The sequence below is a fragment of the Rattus norvegicus genome, chromosome 3 (assembly GCF_021556685.1).
Source record: "Rattus norvegicus strain SHRSP/BbbUtx chromosome 3, alternate assembly SHRSP_T2T, whole genome shotgun sequence".
Taxonomy (NCBI): domain Eukaryota; kingdom Metazoa; phylum Chordata; class Mammalia; order Rodentia; family Muridae; genus Rattus; species Rattus norvegicus.
In genome coordinates this window covers 63,715,434-63,741,096 of record NC_141536.1, presented here as the reverse complement: position 1 = coordinate 63,741,096, position 25,663 = coordinate 63,715,434, and the positions used below count along the sequence as shown (strand labels likewise).

The 25,663-nt window shown below is 40.5% G+C and overlaps 1 protein-coding gene and 1 long non-coding RNA gene across 4 annotated transcripts in view; one reads left to right on the top strand and one right to left on the bottom strand.

Moving 5' to 3' along the window:
• Window positions 1-20,179, bottom strand: part of Itprid2 (ITPR interacting domain containing 2) — a 37,317-nt gene extending 17,138 nt beyond the window's left edge. The window contains exons 1-10 of one of the 2 annotated variants that reach the window (XM_087651744.1): window positions 19,745-20,179; window positions 19,447-19,492; window positions 16,335-16,384; window positions 15,450-15,506; window positions 13,640-13,679; window positions 13,454-13,552; window positions 12,343-12,551; window positions 10,812-11,515; window positions 4,537-4,609; window positions 931-1,019 (exon numbers count right to left, since the gene is read on the bottom strand). In XM_087651744.1, the coding sequence (XP_087507870.1) occupies window positions 931-1,019; window positions 4,537-4,609; window positions 10,812-11,515; window positions 12,343-12,551; window positions 13,454-13,552; window positions 13,640-13,679; window positions 15,450-15,506; window positions 16,335-16,384; window positions 19,447-19,492; window positions 19,745-19,949 (1,572 nt within the window). In that variant the 5' untranslated portion in view covers window positions 19,950-20,179. 2 annotated transcript variants of the gene reach the window in all.
• Window positions 20,180-20,339: 160 nt separating this feature from the next.
• On the top strand, window positions 20,340-24,754 carry LOC103691830 (uncharacterized). Of its 2 annotated transcripts, none has more exons than XR_015683635.1 (2): window positions 20,340-20,849; window positions 21,675-24,754. It is a non-coding gene; the product is annotated as an uncharacterized LOC103691830 (long non-coding RNA). The 2 variants fall into 2 exon arrangements; XR_015683636.1 differs by having other exon boundaries at window positions 21,678-23,348.
• Window positions 24,755-25,663: the final 909 nt, after the last annotated feature.

The window sequence follows — 25,663 nt, the reverse complement described above, 5'->3', positions numbered from 1 at the left end:
CATTTTTCCATTTTACCTCGAAGAATTCACCTCAGTGCTTTCTTTAATAAGTTTTAATTTATTCTTTTGAGAACAGCATGCATATCATACAATAAGTTATGATCACAACTACATCCCATTTCTCCATCCCAACTCCCTTCAGACCTCCACATGTCCCCTTCCCAACTTCAGATCTTAACTTTTTTTCTTGGTAACACACTAAGTACCAGTCTTATCCATATGCACATGGGTATAGGGTTACCCACCTATAGGTCGCCTATCAATGTCCAGAACCCTGAAACAAAATGAGCCAACTACCAAAAGCTCTCTTAGGGTAGACCCTTGTGAGTCTCTCCTCAAACGTGTTTCTTCCTGTGTCTCCTTGGGTATATTTCTTGCCTGTTTAGCCTTCAAATGCTATGCTTCTAGAAAACTCTTAAATCTATTTTGTTTTACTTATTTCAATTTTCAGATTTTATTAAAGACATTTTGAATCCCTTTCCTGTGCATTCTGTGACTCTGTGTTCTACCAACCACCACCTCCTCAAGGATGAAAAGGCACCTGCTTTCTGGGTTACCTAAAATACCTTAATTTTCATAAAAGTTCATAGAACTAGCGGGAATATGAGTTTTAAACTAAACAAAATTTATTATTAAATACTGGAATATAATAACTATAAGCAAATAAGAAAAACACCAGACCAAGCAGTTTAAAACCAAACCAATTTAGTCACTAGTAATATGAAACTAAGAATTAATTTTTTTATATCCAGAGATCATGAATAAGTAAAACCTGAAACTTATAGTCAAATATGTAGCCAAGAGCTACATTTCAGACATTTTATTCCTATTTCCATTTGACAGACAACCTTACAATACAACACATGGACAGACGACTGCCTTAAAACAAAGTCAATGGAAGTGTCTATTAATGAACACAGGAAACTGTACCTGAAGGTGATTGAGGGAGAGGCAGTCTGTGGAATCCTCAGCAAACCCGCTGCTATCAGAATGCTGACTTGCAGTTCGCAACAGATGATCTGTCAGTAGAAACACTATTAAACACATAGGCCTGCAATGGCGGGTAGTGACATCATCATAGATACGATCCCCAACAAAGCAGAACAAATTACTATGGAAAATTGCAGCTTCAAAGGACAGCCAGTAACTCAAGTTCAAATAAAAGCTGAATCGGGTTTTCTATCAGAAACTCTCAGCATTCATTTGCTAAGTAAGCTCTAGTGGCAAAATACTTGATAAATCCAATTACCACAGATGTAAACTGGATAAAATAAAAATAAACAATTTACAAGTTATATAAATCTACAAAAATGGTTAGGAAGTGAAATAATAAGTTTATATGCAGAATCCAATAAAACTTTCTGCATCTTACTAGTTTCAAAGAAAGAAAGGGCTATAAACTAAATCATTTGAAATATAAGGATATTCAAATATCTCTAGTGTTTCTTATGATAACAATTGTTTGTGTTGGGAAATAATTTTTTCATAACAATTAAACAGAAGTAGAAGATTCAATTAATATATAACACTGCTAATTTTGCAAAGACATGTTTAGCATTAAATATGTTCTAATTTCTAAATATATACAATGTTCTTTTATGAAAGATACTAACTATATAAATAAATATATGTGTGCAGTAAGCAAGATGGCATTCTATCTACATTACACTCACCACAGGAGGGGACTTTATGCCTCGTGCATTTGCGAGGCAGGCTGAATGCAGTGTTTATCAAATCATCTGAACCAGATAATATGACTAATAAAATCCACTTGGGTTTAAAAACATCCTACTGGAGTTTAAAGATTCAAGAAATAGTGATTACATCCCTTTCGAAAACTGAGAAAGGTCCCCAGCAGTGTTACGATGTTAGTCGGCTGCATAATGAGTTAAAGACATGTTCTATCTCCTCACTCAACCTGGACCTGCTGGAACAACTATGGAAGTGGACTGTGACAAACTGTTCCCAGCAGTTCTGACTGGGCACTACAGTCCTTCAAAACAGACTGGCCCTCTAGTCAGAGCAGCTGCCACTGTTCTTGTGTGTCACGGCTCTGTCTTGTTCTGTTTATAACTAGACTTTGAGCCCATGAAGACAGGAACTTTACTTATTCTTAATGTTCTGGTATGTAGAACAACATGGCAATGTTTGCTTAATGACTCAGTGGTAACTCACAACAATTAAGCAGTTACATAAATGATCTAGAAATTAAAGGGCATATTTGGTGGGGTAAAGGGAATTTCTATGAAGTACAGAGAAGACAGGGTCAGTTTCTTCAAAGATCTGCTGAATGTGCAGCAGAATAAGGTCTGGACCGGTTCTCCTCACAGCTGAGCATATGTGTACTACAGTTTGGTTGGCAATGCAGACTGAGCAGGCTTCAGAGTGGGCGTGGGGAAGGGAGCGGCACACAGAGCTTAAGCTTCTTCTTTGCTTCATGGTGTAAGGCAGTACCGCGTCTCTCTGCAGACAGGGATTACAGCCCTCCACTGCAGAGCACTGCTTCAGGAGAAGGTAGGAAAGTACTCTTGGACCTAAAACCACACAGCATTGCTTTGTTCGTCTACAAAGCTAGGAGCCTGGCAAGTGGAGCTGGAGCTTGAGGCCAGCCTGAACCAAAGAGAAAGGCTTTGCCTAAATATAAGCCAATCTAGGGTCTTTGGGCAGATATTTCGTTCCCTGCATAGTTCTCTTGGGCTAAAGAGATGACTCAGCAAGTAAGAGCATTTGTTTTTGCACAGAACCTGGGTTCAATTCCTAGCACCCATATGGTGATTCATAAACAACTGTTAACTCTGGTTCCAGGTTACAAGACCAGGCACACCAGCGGTGCACACACATATGTGCAAGCAAAACAAGTAAGAAGGCAAAAACATCCATAAAGTACTTATTGATAAAGTAAGTTTTATAAAATGAAACCGCAGTTCTTTACTAGAAAAATTTAGACCTAAGGATTAATACTCAGTTTTGAAGACACTGAAAATTACCTTAATTTAAAAGTTACGCAAAATATTTAAATATGAAACAAAACAAAATACAGAAACCATCTGTTTAGTATCAAAATCAGTATATTCTCTTCCAGATTTTCGTGAAAAAAATAGTTATCTTCATAAAAAGGCCAGTGTGGGACTTCTGGAATCTGAGGCTGCTCAGTGAACACCAGGCTGGGACATGAGCCGAGCTACGGAACCTCTCTCTCAGTTCAAGAACGAGTCCCTGCACCCGAGACTACAGGCGTGTGCTTGCAGAGTCCGACTAGTGAAGCCACGCCTTGCTTCTACTGTGCTTGGAAATGAGTAGTGATTCTAACTATGAAGTTATGACTAGTCTGTGACGTACCACATTACCCATTACCACGACTCCATAGACTGCCTTCCAAATGGACCAAATGTCACTGTTTCCTGTAACCCTTTATCACAACTACACATACAAAACTCTTTTACTGTAACTTTAGAAAAGATCTATTGACAAATATGCAAATGGTTTTGTTTATGGCATCATAAACAAGAACAAGAGACTGAAGACTGGGAACCAGGAGGAACTCCAGTTTGAATGGCCACTAAATAGATCTTCCGTATTTCTCACCGCTTCCCTAGAACAACTTCAAGGAAATTTACCACTCGGTCATCCTCTGACACACAGTGACTTAGTTGCTTTGTTCAATATCGCCTCTGCTTTGCTCTCTGCGCTTCAACAGGAGATGGAGTTATACGTACTTAAGACAGACAGAATACTCAGTGAGAAAATTCGCTTTGTGTCTGACTAGGTAGAGCTGAAGTGACTAGGGGCCTATGCTTTAATGTCACACATGCAAGCTGTTCCTCAGGAAGACTAACATGTAATTTTCTATTCTAAGAACATACATATAAATTTTTGTTAAAAAAAACAAAAACAGGTGGTTTGGTATGTGTAAAGTTTTAAAAATAAACAGTCCTACCTTCAGTGGTCATTTAACTTCTTCCTCTTTCCTTCTCTAAACATCAAATGTGTTGTAAATTTAAAACCAGACAGCATTTTCTAGTTGCAAGGCAAAGTGTAAGGAGTGGATCCAAAGGTTTTCTGGTCAATAATTAATGATTCAAGAAGAGAGTCGAATCTGCAGCCACTCACCTTTGGTCTGCACCACGTTAACTCGGTTGAACTACTGCTAGTGAGTTTTTGCCCAGTTACATTGCATGTATTATACTTACAAGATATATTTGCATAAAAGCCCCCAGAAACAGGGAACATAAGAGGGTGTCCAATCATAACAATGCAAAAGTAGTCATAATCTGTTTCAGTCCATGTACAGATTTGAAAACTAGTGCACCCAGAAATGTTTAATGAGGTCATTACAGGATAAACAATCTAGTATTAGTTTGTAAGAATAAGTCTCCCCCATAAAAACCCCACAAAAGTTAATGCTGAGATGAGAGCTCACCTGCTCTGCATCCCCATCTTTGGCGCTTACTGCTACTCCACACACTGAGAGGCACTCCTCTCCTCAGCTGACAACACTGTGCAACTGTAGGAAGCAGTGGTCAGTGGGCCGCTTACCTCTTTTTGACTTGGCAAGGCTTAGCTGGCAAGTGGCTGGCACGTGAGGTGCTTCTCCCTCTGTGCTCTGGACCTAAAAGAGAATCATGTGTAGTTAAAACTAAGAAAATCTGTGGCCAAGAAGAATGTCTCTTGGTGGTTATTCATTAAACAAGTCACTGAAGTGCACAAACGTTATGTAGGCACTTTATCTGAAAACTGTCAGCATGTCCCACAGCTTAGTCTTCCCATCTCTTCTCCACTGACATGCAGTCCTGTCATGCTGCCATGTCCCCTCAACATAGGGAAGTGGCAGAGAAAGATAGCGTATAAAGTAGCTGCATAAATACAAACATATTCAAAACCCCACACATAGTCTGTTTCTCAGAAGTTGCTCTATGTGGAAGACAGCCCACACCAGGAGGTTGCCCTAAATGTGAAACATTAAAGTAGTTCCAATATGAGGAAAAATGCTAGTCTGTGCATCACATCATAGGAGGTGATGACTGACCCACATTTGAGGCAAATACAAGTTTGGTATCTATGGAAATAGGACACCGTGCTCTCACTGCTGAATGTTCTGAAGCCTTCCAGTTTGAGACATCAATTGTTACTCGTGTATAAGAATGTTCTGTCCTGATAAAAATGTTCTTTTAAGACATATTGGTATTTTAAGTAGGAAGGAAATCTTAATACAACTAAAATCTTAAAGACTCTTACTCATAAAAATTGCTCTAATATTTCTATATAATAGAAGTAACAAACCTAGAAAACTTGCCTTTTTTCCTACCTGTACAACTATATTATTATTTAGGAAATATTGATTCTAAATGCCATCCTCACCCTGTGGAGACACTACCTAGCTATACTAGTATGACTAACCTGTATCAAGTGTAAATATTTGAGGAGGCATTTGTTCATTTCTACTACTTTACAAAATAAAGGAAACAAAATAGTCAAACACAGGTTTTTAAACTTGAACAAATCAACGAACAAATAACAAACAAACTTTCAATTTGAACCCTGGTATACTTCAAGCTATGAATTAATTAAAAAATAAGAAATATCCCACAGGAATGAATAGAGGGCCAACACACACCACACACAACCACAGCCACAATACAACACCCCCACATACACAAGAGAGAGAGAGACAGACAGACACAGAAACAGGCAGACAGAGACAGACAGAGAGAGAGCACACATATCACCACCACAAAAATGTAATTAATGATAGTACTCCCTGTTCAGGGATTTCTGATTTGTGATGACATTTTTTTAGTCCCATGAAGCTATAGTTATGACCTGTAGAAACTGAAAGTAGTGAGCATTTAAACTCTCCTGAATATGACACAGAAAGTCAGCTTTACTGTTATTTGCTACTATTTAAAACAACATATTCTTCAAAGCAGCAGATACAAGTTCAACCGGAAAACCATTGTTTTAAGTGCAAGGGAACAGAACACATTTTCTTTTTATATTCAACAAAAGGCCTATTATTAGCTGCTACTCTGGCCCAGCTGAAGAGTTAAATTTCAAAAAGTTAGTCTCAAACAAAGTCCAGACAGGTACCCCAACCCGTGACTGGAGTGAGAGTCTCCCCAAGTTTGGGGGTCTTTCACAGCCTAATACAGATTTCTAAAAAACAATCATTAACTAGATTGAAAGAGTATAGAAGAACTCTAGATAGCTGTTTGTATCTTAAGAATCTCAGCTTAGACACAACAAATTACCATCTTGCACTTTATAGATGTAGGATTACCACTTCTTGGAGATGAATTAACCAGGAAGTGGTATGGATTTGAAGAACATGCTACCTACCTCTCTAGCCATCTAACCTTCATAATGTTATCCTAGGGCAAAAGATGTCTCCTTACTACAAAGCCCTTCATCAGTGCAAGACAGGCTCTGACAGTGGAGAGGGTCATGCTTACTTACACAACTGCTAATGTCAGGAAGACTGTTCTCAGCAAAATCTTACTGTAGTAAGACCACTAGTGATGACTTAGTCTTGCTGGTCATGACTGTGCAAACGTCAGACCTGAGTGTAAAACTATGAAGCTCATACAGAATGAAGACCTACACAGCAAGCATTCCTAGTGCTGTATTTTAAGCTGGCCAAGTACTCTAGGTAGCATTAGATTAAAGTTTTATAAATATAATCAAACAAAACTGAAGTCAGTAACAAGTAATAAGTTTTTATCATACGATTCTTTAAACTTTAGGTAATTCAAAACTTCCCATAATAAAAGGAAAACAAACAAAATACACATTAAGCTAAAACAACAAAGTTGCTTAGCTTTCTCAACTATCCTCTAGCTATCTTGACTTTGACTTCTTGGTGGCAGTACCTTTTGGATGCAGTTCTCATCCAGCCCCTCTCCTCAGGATCAAAACAACACTAACCACACTTGTCATTTTAAACATGCTAAATACAAAGTAAAGCTGAAATAAATTTTAAATTAGAGCCTTAGAAATTACAATTCTGTGTGGGGAAGGAAGGAAGGAAGGAAGGAAGAAGGTAGATCTCACTACTCTCCTTTCCCACCTCTGTTCCATGGCATATATATGGTGCAGGTCAAAGGAGTCAGTCCAGAGTTCAAGTCTTATTAGCCATTTACTGGCTTCTAAAAACTATCTGTGCTATTTATCTGGTTTTGCAATTATAAAATAAGGGTGAAAACTCTTCTACCACAAGTCCTTAAGTCAATCAAAAGTAACGCAAAACTAACAACAAAGTAGCAACGACACGTGATAGCAGATCCCTCACTGCAGTCTTCCTTCCTCCACAGATACAGTCCATCTCCTGAGGCTCTGACATTATAGCACATATCACTTCCCCCAGGGAGAAGAGGAAAACCACTGCTGGGAAGTAATATCTAAGTGTCAGGAAGGTGTAAGGGGAAGAGAACTAGTTCACAAAACCTTTGTATTAGTCTATAATTCTGTAATTATTTCTAAGTTACCCTGAAGAAAAGAAAACTGCTAAGATTTAACATAAACCACACACAAAGTTTGTTTCCACTGTTATGTAAGTGATTATCTGGGATTTGGGAGATCATGGCACATATCAACTATCAAATTTCATATTTAAATTCCTATCTTTAGAAAGTACAGCTAGGAATAGAGATAGTGGTGCATGCCTATAACCCAATATTTGGGAGGTTGAAGCAGGAGAATCAACCTGGCATCACAGCAAGATTTTGTCTAAAGAAAAAAAACCTCAAAATTTAGAAGGCTAAAGGGACAATGCCACTGTTCCTCAAACATCTCACTGATTTCAGGTTATTGGAACTCAGATAAATGAATAGAACAAACCCTAAAACTTAGAAGCTAAAAGTAATAATAAGTTGTATAAGTACAAAGTATGATTTACAGACAGTTAGTTGTTTTAGGAATTCAAGCAAGTTTATGTGTGCAGCCAGCACCAACTCCTTTTACATGGTTCATTAGCAGAGTGAGAGGACCCCCAGCACACAGAGGAAGGCCCCCTCCACTAATACAGACATATTCACAAAAGAGGAGCAACTGTCCACTCAGTAGGACCACTTTACTGTGACCCCTCCAGACGTCTGATGTCTAACTCCATGGAGTTTCCATGCTGTATTCAACTAGCCAACAAAACTAAACCAAACCAAAACAAACCAAGAAAAAAAATTCAAGGCACTAAGAATTAAAATCCTCTCCCACACCCCAACCAAAAAACAAGAAAGGGTTTAGAACTTCTGCATATCCTGGACATTCTAAAACATTTTTAGAAGGCATGTTGGCTTTTAACTAAAACAGTCTACAGACTTTTTTTTTTCATGTTTTTCTTTCTTAAATATAAGAAACAGGCATTCTGCTGCTCCTAGCCTGTCACTCAGTCTAACCTTTGGGTAGCTCTCTTCACATTTAAACAGCTTCCCCTAAGTCCTGGTCACCTCATGTCTCACCTGATCGGGCAGCCTTGCCCACAGAGCCAGAGCCAGACTGCAACCTTCTTCCCGACTCTGTCCAGAGCTGCTGCTGTGAGGCTTCTCGCTGAGAACTGGCTCTGACCTGTACTCACTTGCTGTTCACACAGGAACTAATATTCTCTACAGAGATCAGACTCCAGCCAAAGGAGTACCAGAGAGAAGTCTACAAGCTACTCAGAATGGGGTGTAAGCCGGCCTTCGGAAGAATGTTTTTTTTTGTTTTGTTTTTTTTCTTTTTGTCTGCTAGTACAATTCATATCATGCCTAAGAGGAAATGAAAATAACACATTTCCCTGCTTTATCCATTGTTCTAGAAGTTTCTCTAAAGTTTCCAAAGGAAAAAGCACAATTCTAGGAGGTTTTTAATAAATATTTTAAATAGATATGAAAAAGAAAGAATTCATAATCCTTAATGCCCCTCTATTTACAATAGACAAATTGAAAGTTAATTTCTTGTATGCATTTGAGAAAGTATCTTACTAGGGACACCAGGTTACTAGGAACACCAGGTCACTAGGGACAGCAGGTTACTAGGGACACCAGGTTACTAGGGACAGCAGGTTACTAGGGATACCAGGTTACTAGGGACAGCAGGTTACTAGCCTAGAACTTGCTGTTTAGCTTGTCTCAAACTCATGGTCATTGTGCTTCAGTCCTCTGGATGCTAGTTACTACAAACATACAACACCATTCCTAGTGACAACACACGCGCGTGCCTGTCTGTGTGCACACACAGTACCTAACATTCCTTAACTATTCCTGTAATCTTCACTTCACAAAAGGGTTCACGTTATTTTGTCATTAACGTTTTTTCCAGCAGAGGGCGCAAGTGAAAAGGTCTATGAAGAAAGGTAAGTACCACCAAACTGCGCCCACCATTTGACAAGCCTTAAGGCCCTTCCAGGTATGTTATCTGAACCCTTTCAGAGACCTGACACTTACACTTCTCCTTAGACTTTTTGAGCTCTTTTAAAATCCTACAAATTACAGAGAGGACGCTGTCAACCTACTGCTGTCCAAACTGAGTCACCAGCATGAAACTTCCAGCTACTGTATAGATTTGTATACCATGGTGCAGGGCTAAAGTATGGACGCTACTCCATCTACTGAGCACAGAGGAGGGGCCCAGGAAAGGTCTGAACTTACATGCAGTCCTTAAGACTAGCTGGGCCAAAACAACACTCAACAGAAATCAATAGGACAGAGCCAGGGTTTTCAAGCACACATCATAATCCTCTCTCACACTCGCTGTACTAAGGCAGAAATCACTTTAGTAATTCAAAGACTGGAAATATAAACCACAGGAAAAAGATTTAGGGAAAAGCAGCCTACAAGAAAATATACAGTATTCTAGAGAGCTTCTTCTATTCCCCCATACTTTTCTCTGTAGCCATAATTAACATATAAAAAATCCAGAAGCCACCAAAAGCATAAATAACGTATCAGCAAACTGAAATAAGTTAAAAAGTCATCACTAGCATGACTGACCCAAACTCAGTGAAGAGAACATTGAGGAACCATGATTTACTCTTCAACCCGAGAAAACGGGATTCTAGAGCTAACACAAACTGTTACCAAAGCAACTTCCATATTTTCAATAGGAAAAATTACACATTACATTATGCATAGCCACAATCCAGATACCTCAGTTCTTCCTGTGTAACACTGGACAGCATTTTTGCGCATTGCTCCTAAGGCCTCCCACAGTGCAGTGTCCTGGTGCACACAGCTGAATCTTGTCTATCAACGTGCTCCTATGCTCGCCTAGGAGTTCTGAAGGAACCTCCCAGGTAGTTTTACATTCTTGAATTTAGATTTTATGGAAATTAGCAGGAGTATCAATGGGTAAAATAAAGTCACCAAATGCCTATCTGGACTTATAAAACCCCACTCAGCAGCCTTCCAGAAGCCCCGCTTCCCCTCGGGTGCACACATCACTAGTATCTATCTATTATAAGTTGCCTTCACCCTCGCCCAGGTCACTGGGGCTCCTGAAGACTGGACTGCAAACCTGCTTGATCTTAGCACTTCCACTGCTGGGCAATCATGATTTGAATTTGCATACACTCTCAAGGCTCTCTGCTATCAAAGCCTTAAGCTTGGGGGAAAAAATGGTTGCAGATACAATGTCATTGGATAGATGGCAGCTGAGCCTGAGGGGTTCCACAGCACAGTTCTGCGACCAACTCTAGCTGGAAGCAGAGGCAGGAGTGTCAACAGGAGGATGTTTCCACAGTTATGAACGTTAGTCACCTCCCTTTCTATAAACACTTCTGGAGCCATTCCTCCTTCCTGGCTCTCGACTTACAAAATAAGCTCAGGAAATCTTTTGCCTACCTCTTCCATCTCAAAGGAGTCTTTCTGCTGCACCATTATGTTTCTTATGGATGGGATTGTCAGGGTTGCACATGGCTCTTTCTCACTCGAGGACGCCTGGGCACTCTTCAGCTCACTGCTGCTCTCCAGCTCACAGAGGCTGGACATGCTGCCCCCGTCATGGCCAAAGTCAGGATCTGTAACAGCAGACTGCCGGAGCGCGTCATTCTGACTGTGAGCTTCTCCATTTTCTTCACTTTCCACCTTGTGGCTAATGTTACTCTCTGCTTCATCAGAAAGCCTGTCAGCATCAATGCTGTCTGTGATGGTCGAGGAACTGCCTGAGACTTCTTCTGTAACCGTAGCCAGCATTGAAGAGGACTCCTTCTTCTTTATAACCTTCTGAGGCTTTGGGTCACTCTTGCCGCCTCCACCATCTTCAGACAGTGAAACACTTAGACTCCTTCCTTTCTCAGCAGCGGGGGTAGAGCTCCCTTCTGCTTTCTCTGTTTTATCAACACACAAGTTTAGTTTTGAGAGTGTTTTCATCAGACGGTTTGCAGTGTTGCTTCGAGTCAGGGGAGGAGGGCAGTCTGCCGCCTCCTTGGTGGAGGTCACTGAGGACATACTTCCAATCCTCTGCAATGGGGTTCCAGAGACTTGGGAATACAGAGAAGAAAATGCATTGGCCACAGTAGTGAGGACTTCAATTTGACGAAAACGGCCTATGAAAAGAAAAAAGAAATGAGATGAATATGTTATACATACATGTTGTATGTTACATATACATAGAGTAAGCAAACCCTGTGCTTAAGTTATAGGTACATACAGTAAACACGTGCTGTTTAGAACTCTAGTAATTGAATTTAGATCCCGAATATTATAAAATCATATTTTTTTTCCTAAGCAAACATGTAAACCACAACAATCAGAGGGTAGGGAGGAAGAGGATTTTTACTGTAAAGATTAGAATACCTTAGAAAATTAGAAAAAACTGATGATGGTACTGAACATAGCAGAACCAGCTATTGATCACTAGTTATGAATTATTTACTGTTTGGTCATGGACTCCATTAAGACTCTTGGAAATGCCTTCCTAGGAAAACACACATCGGGGTATAGCTGGATAGTAGACTTAAAGCACACATAAGGTTGATCCATAGACAACCTGGGAGGAGTCTCACTTTGAGGCACTATTTAACAGAAAAACAAGCAGAGACAGGAGTAAAAAGATCCAATTGGCCAAGTTATTTTAGATTTACAGAAAGCACTTGAAATGAACTGATTTCATTTAAAATTAGCAAAGCCCCTCCCCTACTTCTTTCTTTCTTGAACAAATGCAATTTGGAGATAAACAACAGGTTTTGCACATAAATTACGAAGAGTTGGTGATGAGGAGGAAAGAATAGTGTCTATAGCTAGAATAATTAATTCAGAATGAGTAAAAGACCTAGCCTATTATTGACCTTGTTGTTAAAATGTCAGATACAAAAACAAGGATCATCTGGCCAGCTGTAAACTCTCAAACAATGCATGAGCGTCAGACCCTTACTTGTCAGAGCGTAATTTGGGTTCTCCACTTCCATCCGCTGCATTTGCGCACTCAAAAACACTTTAATGTCTATGCCTCTGGCAAAGGATGACGAATTAAAAAATCTGGAAGGAATTTTAGAAGCAATATCTGGTTCATCTCGTCCAAATCCAAGATTATATAGAATTTCTTCAGGATCTTCCTCGTAAAGCTCCAGCAGTTCTGAAACACTACAACAAATGAAGAAGATATAGAGACGCTCAGTGTGCATGTCAATCAGTCCACAGCCCCACTTCCACTCCCTTGGCTCCTGGGCTTTACAGTACAATGTCTTTCCGTATCTCCTGATACTATGCACTCATGGGATACACAATCCTTACAAAGGATACGTAGGCACATTTTCTCAGGAAACCAGTGTTGGAAAATCAGAAACAGAAGCCCGAGGGCCTAACCCCTAAGAACGAAGCAGACCCTCTAAGGGACTGCTCACCTTATCTTTTTAAGGATTCTCCAGAAAAGCCATCCAGACCAGGCATGATAAAGAAAGAACGGATTAAGAAAAACATCTCAGGAAGCTGGTACAGCTCAGGTACTGAGGGGCCAGCCGAGAAACCTAAGCTTTGCAGACACTATTTTTTTTCCTATACGAGGCAACTATCTTAGCAGGAGCAATGAAGGAGACAAGCTGGGGTCAGAAAGCCAGTGGGGAGCTTCCCTCCAGCTCTTCTCTCCCCACATCCACGAAGGAAGGAGGAGGAGTAAGGTGAGGAGGACTGGTTTAACACATGGAAAACAAATCTAGCCTTAAGTATTAAACTACTAATTGTGGAAGTTTTTGCCGCTTTCTACATCAGAGTTCCTTAAGCCACTCTCCAGTGAGTTCTGGTTCCTTATGAGTAGCAGTTACTCCACTATGGAGTTTACTCCAAGACTCTAGTCCTGTTATGAACACAGTTACTGCCTTCTACTTGGTGAGTTACAGGTGCGGTTGGTTTTGACATAAGAAGCTCCTGTCAGTTTTGATGATCTAGGAAACACTTGGGGACTTTTGATTCACACTCTGCATCAAATAAAAAACAAGAAGGTGAAAGGATCATCAATACCATATGGTCACAGTTTCACCAGTACTAACCTTGACACAGTACCACTGCTTTTCCCAGACCCAGTGGAATTCATACTTCTCCCTTTCTGATGAAACTGAAGTCTTCTCTCTTTGGCCAAGATATTGTTGCTATAAATATAATTCGATACTTTAAAACTTGGTTTTCTATGATCCTTTTTCACTTTTAGAAAGGAGTAGACTCAAACAGATACATACCAGTTTTCAACTTGAGCATCAGGTTCATGTAGGTGATTGGCTACAAGTAATAAACAGACAGACAGACAAACAGAGAGCACAGCCGTTAGAGGGAAAGGACACAGTTATGGAGCAGACAGGTTATCTACATTGTCATGGTTGGCTTGTTAAATAGCCACTACTGATCCCACTGGACAGCCAGGCAATAACTAGGCCAGCAACTTTTGGAGGATGCTTGTATTTTCTGGCAATGCAAAACTACTTCTATCTGCATGCTTAAAAATTAAAAAAAAAATCTATAAAGAATCAATTAAATTTCTGGAACCAGGTAGACTTGTAATGAGGGAGTCTGTATATAGTGTATATAGTGCTATTAAATTTCAAAGCTGTCAATCAGGAACATCTTAAAAGTAAATGTGACTGGGTGCCATTAAGGAGAACCAGAATATTCACATATTTCTTATGTGCTTTTAAAGTTAGTGTCAGCCTTTAGTGCGTAATGTGAAATGCTCTACACCTTTCAATGTAATGTTTCCTTTAAAACTTCCTCTCAGCTTTAACAAGGTCAAAGCAAACAGTAGCCAATATTTAGTTAATTTCATCATGACTGTAGAAAAATAAAATGAATAGGATTAATAACCAAAATGTCTACGACAGCAGTTGACTTTTTAGTTTCTGATGTGCAAAACTGTGAGAAGTTTTTGCTTCTTTGTACTTCCTACCAATGATATCGCTTGTTACCATGAAAGGCCCCAGGCAGATATGAAGGCATCCAATGCATTACTTACAGGGGAGCTGATGAGCATCTCCATAAAGGACTGACACGACTTTTAAGAGCACTGACTTCAAATAAGGAAGTTCAAGTTTTTGATTATTCTTTGAAAAACATGACAGAGCTAATAAAAAAATGTAGTCTAAACTTTCTGATGCTAGAATGTTCTAAATACATAACTCATCTTACAAATGCAAATGAAGATCTGAAGAATCAAGGATACTAAATCCAGTGAATAAATCCACTCTTCATCAGCTTATAATTTGTAAGCATTTAAGAAAAGCATTTAGCTTTTTCCTTAGAGCTATCAATAACCTATTGTACTAAGCAAACAAAAACCAATGGGCTCAGTCGTGGCTTACACCTGCAACCCCAGCACCAAGGAGGCAAAAGCCAAACAACTGTGAGTTTGAGGTCAGCCTGAGGCTACCCGGGGAATCCAAGGCCACCTTGGCTACACAGTACAAACCTGTCTCAAAACAAAGTAAACTGCCTTTTATAATAACAACAAAATTGCTTTAAAAGAGAACCCTAGCTTTACATACTGGGAAGCTTTATTGGAACCTGCGACAAATTTAACAACATGCTTTTACAGTGCGGCTTCTTGGAAGAGGCACCAGCATAAGCGTCTAACTTCTAACTCTATGTGGTCTTTGTCCTTTAATCTTTAACTGTCAGGGGTTAAAAGAGAGAAACTATAAGGAGAAAGACAAACCACAGCTGTAAGTGTGGCATGAGTCTATGTCCCTACAACAAAACGAAGCTTCAACTTTGTCTTTCCTGCATAAATATTTATGCTCCTTCCTTCTTTGGGGCCGTTTTCCCCTCATTTATATCACCACAGTTTTGTCATAAACAGTTCCTTTACGCATTTAAGTCAGGCAAGATGGTATTTCAGAGGCATCCAGACAGGAATCCTACCGGTTAAGGCAGTGAATGTGACCCACTGTCAAGGCCTTTAAATGTATCTCTAAGAGCTCTAGATCTGACAGTCCTTACTTCATTTCCTAAGATAACTAAAACTACATAAAGATACAGTTCCTCAACAAACAAACATACCTTCAGCTCCCAGGGACAAGTCATCTTCAAAGCTTCCTCCATTTCTCAAAAGCACACCTAAAACAAGAGTGTGAGCATTCAGAAACCACAGCCCCCGCTCTGCTGCTTCACACTAATCCCACCGTACAGCATTAATTAAGCAAGTTAACCATACAGGATACTTCCCGAAGTCTAGGAAAATATGTCAAACCTGAATACACTAATACATAATTTATATCACTTCAAAGAGCAAACAAGACTTTTCTCTGTTGTTAGGAAACCAGGTTTGTGGCCAAGTTTTCGAGAATTCGGGTCTTATACTTTATATTCTCTTATGCCTCTGAAGACATTGGATTAGACAAACTACTTCACCAAAGAGTTCCAGAGAAAGCTAGGTCCTAAAGCAGCCACCTTACACCTGCACGGCACATCAGGCCCTCAAGCTATGTGTTCCTCGAGCTGTGAATGCTTCTCCTCCACAGTGCCATCACCTGTGCACTCTTCCTGCACTGAGACTGGGGGATTTTGTCCTGCACAGGTGCTAACATTCCAACTGTGGCAATTTCAGTTAGCGTAAGCAAAGAGATGCTACGCTGAAGCTAACCCAGCCCGCTCATTATATACTTTCTTTATATTTACTTATCAGAGTCCGAACTGAATCAGTCTTTATAATATCTAACTGGGCAATAAGAACACAAGGATGGCATTGGGAGAAGCTTTGGGAAACAAAGTGACTGCAAGCTACTCACTATTCTTTCATGGCTTATGACAATATTTCCCCTTTGGGTTTCTAGCTCACAATGGCATATTTTATAAACATGATCCTCACTAGTGTCATTCACGCAACACCTTCACCCAAAAGACAAAGGAAGATTCTCACTTTTGAAAAAAGAAACTTTCTCTTACCCTTGGGCCCAACGCTGCTTTGCTCATCCAGTGAGGCTCCCAAAGGAGTGCTGCAACCACAGAAACACAGAAGCCTCAGTCTTCACAACACCCATCTGGAGAACTGTCCCTGGGCAGCCTCTCTTCAGAATTACAGCTAAGCGAGCATCTTAATCAACTGATCAACTGAGCACTCCTCCCCAAAGGCCAGGAATGTGACTGGCTTACATAAGTAATGTCCTTCCAACCAAGCAAATACCTGTTGTCACGTCAGTTCGCCAGCAATAACTTAATCACAGGTCTGCTCTGCAGCAATTAAGAGCTGGACCGGCCATAGCGTATAATATGAATTGTTATTTTCTTTGCAAAAACAGAGAGGGGGGAGGGGACAGACAGACAGACAGACAGACAAAAGGCTAAAGAAACATTTCACTCAATCCCTCTACCAACAACTATTAAAAAAAAAGATCAGAAGAAACCACCTTTTCTGTGGTAAGTAACTTCATTCAGTAAAACAAAAAGTTACAGGAGTCAGGAAGTAAGCTCAAGAGGTCTTAACTCTTGCCTGTCAATGGAGCTGGCAGCTCAGAGCTCGACCTAGACAGCCTCTCCTCCTCAGCAGAAGCCTCTCTCCCAAACAGAGCATCACTGGCCTCTTTAAACTCTAACAAGGACACAGTTTCCTCCCTTAACGCTGGCAAGTCCTCAGCCCAGCTTGGAGTCAAGGATCGGCCAGTGCGGATTTTTCTCCCTCAAGTTTGTAGTTCAAACATGAATGTCTCAGAGTTGTTTTCAAACACAAAGATATCTTTCTTTCTTTCTCTCTTTCTCTCTTTCTTTCTTTCTTTCTTTGAAACAACTTAGTTTTGTGACTTGGATCACAGAAATATTCTTTTATCTGAAGGTTCTAGTCTGCAACACAGACTTCAGTTTCTCAGGAACAGTCCATACCTGCTAATATTGTACATTAGAAGTGGGATGCATCCTGCTTCAAAGAAACACTAGATGCCAATTAGACATGCAAGCAAATACAGAAGCAATGTGGTTCTTTGAAATTTGGTGCTTTTGAGGTGTGAGTTGTAGAAGGATCATCAGCAAGTACCATACGGACACTGATAAAACTTTAACTCTGAGGTTTAGCAAACATTTCACATTTGTCTCATTAAAAACCTACTTCTGTGTCCACGGCTGCCTGTGCTGTTCTTCACTAACAGAAAATGGCAAGTAGGCAGAACGAAACCGGCCTTTTTCAAAAGCAAGTTCTCTACTTCTAGACACCCTCCTTCAAATCCCACCAGAATCCCTACTGCTTCTTAGACATTGAGTCAAGTCACTTGGTTAGCGTAAAAGTAGTTATCAGAATAAAGACTGCACTGGAAAAGGGAAAACATGACGACATCTTTACCCAGAACATGGAGAGCAATGAGCAAACAGTACTGCAGAAGTTACCGAGGGAGGGAAATGCTGTCTTTCTGATCATCTGCACACAATATACAAAATATGTTAATGCCCAGCTCAGGTACACACACGAAAACTGCTTGTGCACTGAACAGGGGTAAGTGTAAGAATAAGAAAGAAATCTATGAGAGGTTTCCTTAGATAATTACATAATCTGTGCATATTAAGGTTAGCAAGGAATTTTCTGGATCAAACTTGAGTCCTGGTCAGTGTCAGCATTCCCCTACTTCATTTACCTAAAAAATGATTTTACTTTCTGTCTCCTTGATATGATTTCTTCTATAACCCCAATTCCTGTACATTTTTAAAATGTGATTTTTCTCTTCTTCTTACACTTGAAAAAAAAATCCTTTGTCTATCCACTTGAGATTAAATGCTCGATATTTTAGATCTATTCTAAGCATAAGCCAATACTGTATTAAGGAATGGATTTTAAATGAGACCAAGACCTTTAAAGACCTGAATAAAAGCAAGGATAGACTATACTCTTCGCTCCTTGGTGGGGAAACCTCAAAGACAATGCTCTGTAAGTTCTCTCCTAAAAAGTTCTGAAGATGCATACTTAAAATTTCAGCCTTCTGATGTCATACTGTTCTGATGGGGAGCCCCTGGCACACTGCTGTGCTTTGTCCAGGGCATGTTCTTGTAATTTGGAAATCAAGGGGTTAGACTAGGCTGGGTGGTCAACCTGAAGATGTCTTGAAGCAATGCCCTGTGCATCTTAATGTCTATACGTCCCATAATATCTCAAGTCTATGATACCTAAGTAAAATTCCGCAGCTAACAATCAATATGGCTCCAGTTACTCAATAATATTGAAACAGCCAATATTCTATAGGTCTTTATAGAAAAAAATTAATACCACATACAAGAATCACTTTCAAAAACCAAAACCAAATAATTCCTAGGTTAAACATAATTTGAAAAAAACAATAATATGCCCAGAAGCAAGCTATAGTCTTCACACAAGATTTTTCAAAGGCCAAATAAACTGGGGAAAATATAGAAGTAAAACACATTTTACTTTAGTCAAATGTATTCAACCCATTGTAATACAACCCATGTTCTCTGTATTTTATCAAGCATTTTTTTGTGCAGGTTGCCAGTGTAACTAGACAGACTCATGAAGTCTGAATGCCTTCAAAGCTCCATTTCCTTCTGCAAATTCCAATGCCATCTGACAAACCCGCGTCCAAGGAGTTAAACTCCAAGGAGCAAGTTGGCTAGTTTTAATAGCTCCCCAGAGAGACTTAAGGCACACAACCCAAATTAAAACCCGGTCAGTGTAGTTAAGTAAATTAAACTCGTCTATAACACGTTTGAAAGGAAAATGATTCCGTGCCAGATATGCAGATGCCAAAATAAAGAAAAATAAAACGTCCCGTGAAACATCAAAATTCTTTCATGAGAAACTACGACCAACCAAAGTAGCATCACCATGACCTGTTTTAGTTTCTGATCTGCTGCTGACATCATGCCTGAACTGCTGAAGTCTTAACTGTAAAGTCAACTCGGTCACCAAATAATCAGCGGCCACAGCACTTCCAGTTCTAATCGCTTCTAGAAGGAAGCTATCGGCCGGCTCACTTTCCGGTTCCTAGCTTACAGCCGCCACCGGACCCAGAGAAGAGGTCGAACCCCTCGCTTCTCCCCAGGCAACCCCAGCTTTACTCACCGGCAGTCTTTGAGCCATATCGCGATCTTCTCGTTGGGCACGTTTCCTGCGAAGTAGAGCGAAGGGACAGCTCGTTAGGGACCCCATACATAAGTGCTCAGGCTGAGCCATCCTGACACTCCCTTGCAGGAGAATCTGCCCGGGACAACCCGCAGCCTCGGAAAGCTTCCGGGCGCCCGACCCAGGGGAGCCAGCCGGCAGCCAGGTGCACATGCTGGCGCTGAAGCGCGGCTCACGCGCGCATTTAGAGGTCCGGGGCGTCAGGTCCCGACCGCACGTCCCTGCCCCGCGCACCGACCTCGCCCCGCGGCTGCCGGCAGCTTCGCGCCTGGGAGGTCCTCCTCGTCGTCCTCGTCCTCGTCCTGTGTCGTCGTCTCTGTGGACAGATCCTCGGTCTCCGACGCCTGCCAGGAGCTGCGGCACTTGGCCCAGGCCTTCCTCCTGCGACTCGCCACTTGCCACTCCAGTTCCTCCTCCGCCTCCGCCGACAAGGGTCGGTTCATGGCCGCACCGGGGGCTTCGCGGGCCCAGCCCGAGCCTGCGCGGGACACAGCGGCGGCTGCGGGGACCCCCGCCGCTGCTGTCAGCGCCCAGCCGGGCAGGGGGCCCGGGGGAGCCAGAGCGGGCGCCTCAGGAGGAGGGGACAGGGAGGGGGGGAGGGAAGGAAGGGAGGGAGGGGCCGAGGGCTGGCGCTTCACGTGAACCCGGCCTGGCCTGGCGCAGGAGCGCGAGTGGCTCCGGCAAGCCGGGTAGGCGCGGAGCGCCCGCCCGGCCCGGTCCCGCCCACTCCAAGACACCGCCCCGCCCCCTTTCTAGCCACGCCTCCGGCTAATGCACAGTCCAGCCCCTCGCAGCTGTGCGCCCCTCCCACAAAGAAGGCCACACCCCCTTCCGGTGGCTGTGGTGCGGGGAGGTGAGGAGGCGAGTCGGGGCGGGGCTCGGCCTAACGAGCAAGGAGCTGAACCGCCCCTTCGTGGTTGCCTCAGGAAAGAGCCAGATTTGTTTGTTTGTTTGCTTATAGCCTTTCCTTCTCTCAACTCCTCTCTCGTCCAGAAATAGAGGTAAAGTTCCAAGGCCAAGTCTCATAAAACGCCCCCGCGTGCAAACAAGTGACTGGGCTGCTGAGACATACTCAGTGTGGGATGACTACAGGATTGGGCGAGGATGAAAGAGACATGAGATTGTACTGTCTACTTATAAAAGCTTCCCCTAGTGTGGCTGGCACGTTTGAGAAACGTGCACGCCCTGGTTATATGAGGTATGAAAATGCAGTGAGAAAAGATGGATATATCACATTGAAGATGCAGACAAAAAGGGAAGTGGAGAAAGAAAGTGACCCAGAAATGTAGAGAAAGCTGACTGCTTGGATTTGAAAGTTAGAAGATGGATGGATCAAGAAGCAGGTAATGTCAAGCTTTCTGAAATAACTTTTAAATGAGCTCCAGCATCCTTCCCTCCCCCCTTTATCATATTTGTGTCTCCTATGAGAAAAAAAAAAGAGTCAAATTCTATCCAGATTGAGACAAAGTGGGACATATCAAGCAATGAATGTTCTAAACTATCTACACACAATATATAGAAGGCTTCCAACATTTTGTTCTGTATGGCTGAACTCTGCAAGCAAAGTTAGAACAGTTTTTGGTTTTGGTCTTTTCTTGACTAAAAAGAACATTTTTACATAAATAGTACTTTAAGAAAGAAACTTTCCACTTGAAATAGACATTTACAGTTCATAAAAGTTCAACTTAAGTGTGCATTAGTAACCAAAGGAAATAAGTTCCAAAGTTTTCAGAACTTCAGAATGTAAAGTGTTCTTGAGATGAGATGGTACCTAGTTTCTCGTGCAGGCCCTTGTACATAAGCTATGCATACCCCTTTAAAGTAGCACAGTAACCTGCCTGTCTTCGGTCCCTTTTGTCAGTCTAGCATGGTCCATATGTTTGATGGTTCCCACTACATCATTAACTACTGATAGAAACAACAACTGCTGATGGTCTGTCAGTACCCAAGACTAAATCCAAAATGGAAGCTGGCTTCTCAGAGCCATCCCGGCATGATCATGGCACTCCTACACTTAGAGTGAACTGTAAGGGCAGCTGCAAGGACGGTGCCCGCACCTTGGTGGCTTGACCTTTCCCTGTTAAAGGATCTTTTTGTTCTTAATGTGTCTTAAAGTTTCAGGAGTTCTGTATTAAGGATGAAGCTAACTCTTCCATGTCCTTCCAAAGCAGCTGCCTGTGGGAGATGAGACAGATGAAAAGGAAGTGCCTAGAGAACCATTGGTGGGGTTGGCCAAGTGCTGAGAGGACACTGCCTCTAATCGTTTGATTCAGCGTCCTGTTGGAGTCTGACCCATCCATCTGCTGTCTCCAGATGTCTTCCATTCTACCACATGCATGTGCTGTGGCTGGTTCTCTGTCCTTGCTCTTTAATTCACTCCTGGTCTGTCTACTACCTGCATGAATCAGCTGATCCATAATTTCTTCACTCTGTGGCTCCCCCAGTCACGATCACATCCTGTTTACAGTTCCTTGATATACGACAACTCTGATGTGCACACTATTCATACTAGCCACATCGTGACATGAGAGGCTATGGAACATATATCAATATCTTTCATGTATTTATAATACAATGCTGAGTCTACATAGAATACTGACCACTCTTGAGGCAAGTTGTCTGTTTGCTATTGTTCTCCTTCAAATGAGACAAACTGGGGTTTTGTTTGCCTATTATTTTTTTAAATTAGTTTTGCGTAAACTTTTACAGAGCAAAGAATTCTGGGGAAATACAATAATGTAGTATGGCCAGTAATTTACAAATCATCCACTTACAGTCAAAGAAAAAGGGGAATAAACTCAGAAATAGTAGAGCATAGCGATTATAGAATCTGCAGTTGCACAAATATTTTATTTTATATTGCAAAATTTAATGGAGAACAATAAAGGTATATTTCCTTTAGAAGAAACTCATAGGCAGAATGCTATTTCCCTAAAATCCAAGGAGTTTATGTTGTCAAATCTGAGGTTATTTTTTGTGCCCAAAGTGTTTGATTGATTCAATAATGACTACTAAGCCTAGGGAACGTCTAGATACTTGCTTGTTTTCCAGGCAAGTACCCTAGGCCAGACCTGCTGTAAAATCTGCATTTCTAGTATTCTACATTAAGAATATTGAGTAAGTCATTGATGCATATGAGGAAGAGAAATACAGTTATATTAAATATGGACAATTTAACCTAACAAGGTAGAGTAGAAAGAGGAAGGTTTTTGGTATCAGACTAAAGTTGAATGTTTTCCTTCTGTTTTTACACATAGCTCATCTTTCTGGATATTGCTTTCTTCATATGAGAAGTTGTAATCATAAACTTCCCAAGTTAGCATGAGGGTTATAAAAACTGAAGTGTGTATTCACTAGGACCATTGCAGGTATTATGTTGAAAGACTCAAAAAATAAGTCAATTTCATATGGAGAAATTATTCTAATACTAAGGAATGGCTTCTTCTATTTCCATTTTTATGCAGATATTTCTTAAAATTATAATAAATTCAGGGAAGAACAGAAAACATACTGTGATTAAATAACAAAATTTTAGGTGGAAAAGCCTCAATAATAAATGATATATGATATAAAATTTCTAACCTTAACACAGGCCTCAAAATTAGAAAATAAGATTTACTTTGACTGTAGTTAAATTGAGGCCTCCTCGTTGTAGTTAAGAAACCGTTTCAGTTATATTTATGTAATCAAATTTGTATTCAAAGTCTGATCAGAATGGCAGAATTGTAATTATATCAAACATTTTGTTCCTTTTGTGGGATAATGCCACATATTGTATTACTGCATTCTCCACTTCTATTCCAGCTCCATCCCAATATTAAAGGTTTGAAAATTCCTCAAAATATATTTTGTGTGAGATTGGTGTAGAATCTCCTGCTCAAATAAGACACCTTCATGGTTTATTCTAAACAAACATGACTTAATTGTGCTTAGCCCAGTACTTCTTAAATTCATTTCAGAAGAAAACCTGTGGGTCCCTCAACATCTATTAGCATTTCCCATGTTAGCAGGGGGATATTTGTCAAATAAAATAAAGTAGAATTAAATGAAAATGTTAATCAATATGAATAAATAAACTCTTCAGAAACACCCAGTGATTTATTTATAAAACAAGTATAATAAACTCTGCTGAAAACTAGTTAGTTTAATTTTAATCAGTTCTTTGATCTATTCCATTAAGCTATTATTAATCATTAAAAATGTTTTGGTTTACTATTTCTAGTTTGTACCTATTTTAAAGAAATAGAATCATATCAGATATATAACTCAAACCTGTTAATGATAGACTTTCCAGACTAGTAAAAATTTAGTCTTGCCTTTCCTTATTGGAAACACTAATATATCAGAGCCATTTGCTATGTCTATTTTCTGTATTTTATCAAGCACATATCAGAGGGAAAGGGATGAATATGAATAGAAAACTGCCTTACAGAGTATCTACTCACCAGTCCAGTAGTTACCCCATTATATCCTTTCTGAAGTTAGGGCTTTGGAGGCTCGCTAGGTTTCCCACTTGTTCTTGGGTCACAATTGATGTTTGTTGAATAATACTAGACTTACCCTCTCCTCAGTAAATTTATAGTCAGCTGTTTTGTTTGTGTTTGCTTGTTTTTTTCACTGACTCGGTTCTCTCTCGTTTCTGAGCAACAGGTAAGAATGTCCATCCGTTCTTCATCCACAACAGAGAAACAAGATTATGTAACAGAATAAATAAGCTTCCTTTGACTTGTCTTGTGAATTCGTAAACTGCTCAAAGGAGGCTTTGGAATATTCCTACTGGACATATGGGACAGCTATCTGGAAAAGCCAAAATATTTGTAATTTATCCGTGAAGACTAGATCCTCAAGTTTATGTTCATCTCTTTTCTCTTTCTCCTCAGTCTTGCCCTAAAATGTTGCTTTTAAAGATCTCAGGCATTTTGAATCATACAAGGTTTTAGATTAGTATATGGGGTCTGTAGCAAATGCTCAGTGCATGCCAGTGCTTACTGATAGGGAGTTTTTCTGCAATGTGTGACAAAACAGGGTAATGTCTTACGTTCCTAAGTATTAACACCATCCTGTTATGTGACTAATTTTTTTTAACTTTTTGTTCTTCCTAATCTAATTATTTCCAAACACTTGTATTTTTATATATGATTAGGTGCAATTTTTTCCCCATTGAAACCAGTTAGAACTTAAAAGTTCACTATACATAGCTTTACAATTATGTATTCCTATATAAAACTTTCTGTGTGCATTTTATGGAGATGAAAGAAAGAAGTCTGAGTGTCTGGATATACCCCATGTTTATCTCATACTGATAGATTTTAACAGCTTTATGAGTACAGTGTTCACGATGGTTGTTTCACATGTGAACACATATGGGCATGAGCATGTGCACCACACACACACACACACACACACACACACACACACACACACACACACACACGTTTTAGAGAAAATCAATTCTCCTGGCTTCTCCCAGCACATTTCCTGAGTCTAATCTCCCTTCTGCAGCTATTTCATGCTCACTGCAGAACAAACAAAATCTACATTCAGAACAGGACCCTTCACAAGTTCAATGGAGTTATTTTGGGTGAGTCATTGAAAACACAGTACAAAACCTTTCCTCACTCACCAGAAATGCATTTTAAAAATAAAGCCAAAGTGAACAAGGCTTGGCAAGTTTCAGAGTAAAATGGGGAGAGAATGGGGCCTTCGCCAGCCCCAGACAGGATTTTGGCTATCTCTTAGCTTCCAACTCCACCAATTTCTTTTGTTCCCACTAACCAAAAAGTGCAAAGTTGAATAGGTAAGACATCAAAATAATGGCACATCAGTTCAACTCAGCACCTCCACAGCAGGTCTCCAGCAGAGCCCATGTGTCTTGTAGCTTAGAACAGTTTTAAGACTTCTTTGTGTCTTTCTTTCCTTAGGGGTACTAGGGTACACACATTAAGAAGTCACTGTCTTCAGACTTTTAGACAAATAATTAAAAAGAATTAAAAGTAGTATATAAGTGTAATATCCCTTCCTATAAAATAGCTTTTAAGTAAGTGGAGCCTCATGAAAGTTAATCCAGTAACCAAGTATTAGAGGAAGTAGAACTGTGAAGACACAATAAGCCAGCTTCTAAGAAGATTTTTAAGCTGAATTTTATAATAAATAAGTC